The following is a 3,704-nucleotide window of genomic DNA, read 5'->3' as shown; positions in this document are numbered from 1 at the left end:
CCAAACCTGCTGGAGTCCCTGGCATGGCTGAGGCACCATCCTGGGGCGTAGGTTGTGCTGCTCTGGGGAGCCTGTGCCGCAGAAAGGCTTCTGGGATTCCTGATCTGGGATCCCCCATGGCACAGGGCATGCATTTGGTGGGTGCTCAGCTGACATCCTGGAGACAGACCCCAGGAGTGTTCCCAGCAGCTGCCAGGCTCTGCCAGGCTCTGAATTGCATCTTTTCTCATCTGCTTTGGTAACTTTCCAGTATGTATCCAAGAGGGATAAAAACCATAGGAGGGAGAAGGGACAATTCAGGTTATGTGGTTCTCTGCTGGCACATGACAGAGCTAATAAGCAAGAGGAATCACTGTGGTGCTCCAAGGGCTCCGTGGTGCCTGTGCTGGTGGTGCTGGTGTCCTGGCAGCCCTGTTGTGCTGATGGGCTGCAGGAGTGAGGGGGGAAAGGAACCGGAGCACCTCTGGGGGCTGTGGCAGGAGAAAGCTGGCTGTCAGCAGAGCGCACTCCCCCTGGCCTGGCTGGCTGGCTGGTGGAGCTGCCCCCAGGCAGCGCTGACATCGCTTGGGCAGCAATTGCTGAGGAATTAACCTCTGACACGCTCCTAAAAATAGGCCAACTAAATCCCACGATGAGCAGCTCCCAAGGGTAAACACTGTGGATCAAAGCGTTTACAAGTTACGGGTCCCTGAGCGGTTCCTCGCTTTTTCCCCTTCCTGCAGCCCAGTAGCGGTTCCTGCCCAGTCCCTGCTGAGGAGGTCTTGGTTCCTGGCAGCAAAATGCTGTGGCCATTATTATTATCATAGACAATAGAAAAATGCAGATTTATGGATATCCCGCAAGGAACGAAGTGCTGTCAGGGTGTGTGGCTGAACAAGGAATGGTGCTTCCCAGACTCCTGCAAAAGCCAGTCTGTGCTTGCTTAAATTGTCTTTGTCTTCTTTCCAGCTGACATCATCTCCACAGTCGAATTCAACCACACTGGAGAACTACTAGCAACAGGGGACAAGGGGGGCCGTGTTGTAATATTTCAACGTGAGCAGGAGGTAAGTGCTAGTGAATGCAAAATACCCATTTCATCCTCTTAAGAGAAGCTTCATGCTGTTTCCTAATCCATCTGTGTCACTCCTAACCTCAGGTCTCTCCTGGCAGACTCCAAACTGAAAAGTCACCGTTAACATAAGCAGCACCAGATTCCATCCTGTAAAACACCCTCCAAAGCCATGTTGCATTGCCTGCATCCCTCTGCTCGGGTTGCAGCTCTCTGGTGCATTTGAGCGTGCTGGGGGTGTTCATTCATAGCTGACAGCACCCCCAAAAACCCTCTAAAAGTTATAGCCCCCACATTTTTTCCACATACACTGGAAAGACTGGTTGGTTGAAGGGTACAAGCACAGATGCTTCATCAACCTTTCCAGGACTATCTCATTTCCCTCTCATTTTATTATTCTACTGCTTTTCTTGAGCTCTCAGCTCCCAAGCAGCCCTCTGGGTGTATTCCGGTCAGCTCCTCCTTCGGAGCAGTGCTGTGGGGATGCTGTGGGGACGAGTGGGCCTTCAGCAGCCCAGATGCTTCATTTGCCTGTGGGAAGTTCATCTCCACAATAGTTTTCATTTGTCTCCCTGGTGCTGGGGGTTCATGTGGGGTTTGCAGGTACACGACACCTCCTGAGTCTGGGTGCTGGCCATGGCACGCAGCGGCTGTTCCTGCAGGTTGTCTCCTTCATTTGGTTGTGTTATTCTGGCGTTGTATTTGTGCATCCACGGGGCAGATGCTGCTTATCCCATGCAGCTGCCAGTGGTTCCCTCTGTTCCTGCTCCCGTCCTGCTCCGTTCATGGCCAGGAGAGGCCATGCCTTTGGCTTTCAGACCTGTGCTGCGTCACCGTGACCAGGCACTTGCCATCACTTAACAAACGCTGGAGACCCAAGGAGTCCACACAGGATGTTCTCCTGCTCCCTGTGCCTTAACCCCCTCTCTGTGCCCTTCCTGCAGAGCAAAAACCAGCCCCATCGCAGGGGAGAGTACAATGTCTACAGCACCTTCCAGAGCCACGAGCCGGAGTTCGATTACCTGAAGAGTTTGGAGATAGAGGAGAAGATCAACAAGATCCGATGGCTCCCGCAGCAGAACGCAGCCTATTTCCTGCTCTCCACCAACGGTATGTGGCCACTGGGCACGCACCAGCGCTCCCCCCGCCTCCATCCTGGGCCCACAGCCAGGGTGGGGCCTTCCCTACGGGTTTATCCCGGGAAATGTGTGCTAAGGGGACGTCGCCTCCCTTCAGGGTAACTTGGGGGCTGCAGGAACGGCTCCAGAGCTGGCAGAGCTCGATGCCCGTGCATGAGGCTTTGTCCTTGTTTCATGGCAGCCCTTCCCTGCAAGGGAGGGACAAGGCAGGGGCGAGGGACGGAGCCTCTTGCCCTGCTGACAACTTTTAATTTTTGGATCCTGGGAACTCTTTTTTTATTATTATTATTTTTTATTTTTTTTAAGTAAACCTGCCCCTGCTCTGTTCCAGTTTGCGGCTCTGTTCAGCTCAGCAGTTCCATGGTGTGGTCAGATAAATATCAGGAGGATCCAGGAATATTACTTGGGATGGATGGGACCTTAAGATGGATGTGACTTAATTATTCAGGGGAAAAGGAGGGGTCTAATTATCTTCCATAAGCAACTTACTTTGTATTATAGAATTGACTCTATTGATCATGGTAACAAAATTCCAAGACTTATTAAACTCATTTGTGTGTGGGGGGGATCATTGAAATGCAATGAAGATTAATTATAGAGCATAATGTTCTGATAATTGAGTTTTTAAATAGTTTTTTGATTAACAGGGCTATTATCTTTCCATTTGGGATGGCGTTTCATATGCCAGCAGGTTATAAATATGATTCTCTTAGTAATGCTCCAGTGTTCTGCTGGTTTGTTTTGGTCTCACTGTTAAACTAACATTACACATAGAACCCCCTGAAGGAAAGTGGGTTAATAAAAACAAAATTAATGGCACTCTGTTGGAATTGCCATGGAAAGGAGAAAATGAAGATGGATTGCAGGGTTGTGTATGAAACCTGGTGGAAGTGATGATGAACTACTGCTGAAGCTCCTGCCAGGAGAGAGGAAGGAAAACACCATTACTCTGAGTAAACCCAGATGTTCCTGGGGCTCCTTCCCCAGGATCTGTGGCACAGGGTGGCTGGGATGTTTCTCAGTGCAGGGGTCCACAGGGATGGCCGCAGGGTGCTCACAGCGCAGGGATCAGAGAGGAGGAGAAATAGGGCAGATTTCCACTGTTAGAAGCCATGCTGAGCGGCCCTGGTGTGCTGGTCTGCTGAGCCATGACTATCTCCTCTCTCCTGCCCACAGATAAGACTGTGAAGCTATGGAAGGTCAGTGAGCGGGACAAGAGACCAGAGGGATACAATCTCAAGGATGAGGATGGCCGTCTCCGAGACCCCTCCATGATCACCATGCTGCGGGTGAGTGTGGGGAGACCATGACTGCCAAGGAGCCTTTCTCTTCAGCGTCTTGGGTTAAACCAAGTTCAACGCTTGCTATGAGGATGCTGAGGCGCTGGCCCAGGGTGCCCAGAGAAGCTGTGGCTGCCCCATCCCTGGCACTGTTCAAGGCCAGGTTGGACACAGGGGCTTGGAGCAACCTGCTCTAGTGGAAGGTGTCCCTGCCCGGGGCAGGGGTTGGAGCTG

At 51.8% G+C, this 3,704-nt stretch overlaps 1 protein-coding gene across 1 annotated transcript; it reads left to right on the top strand.

Annotated features, from left to right (window-relative positions):
* Positions 1–948: 948 nt before the first annotated feature.
* LOC104408500 (serine/threonine-protein phosphatase 2A 55 kDa regulatory subunit B beta isoform-like) lies at positions 949–3,479 on the top strand (the record flags this gene model as incomplete). The annotated part of the gene is made up of 3 exons (XM_010018135.1): positions 949–1,046; positions 1,996–2,161; positions 3,367–3,479. Coding segments are annotated over 3 exons (377 nt in total), but the record flags the coding sequence as incomplete, so codon positions are not given.
* Between the last annotated feature and the right edge of the window lie 225 nt (positions 3,480–3,704).

This window comes from Nestor notabilis, unplaced genomic scaffold (assembly GCF_000696875.1).
Source record: "Nestor notabilis isolate BGI_N333 unplaced genomic scaffold, ASM69687v1 scaffold34300, whole genome shotgun sequence".
Taxonomy (NCBI): domain Eukaryota; kingdom Metazoa; phylum Chordata; class Aves; order Psittaciformes; family Psittacidae; genus Nestor; species Nestor notabilis.
This window is presented reverse-complemented; position numbering and strand designations above follow the sequence as displayed.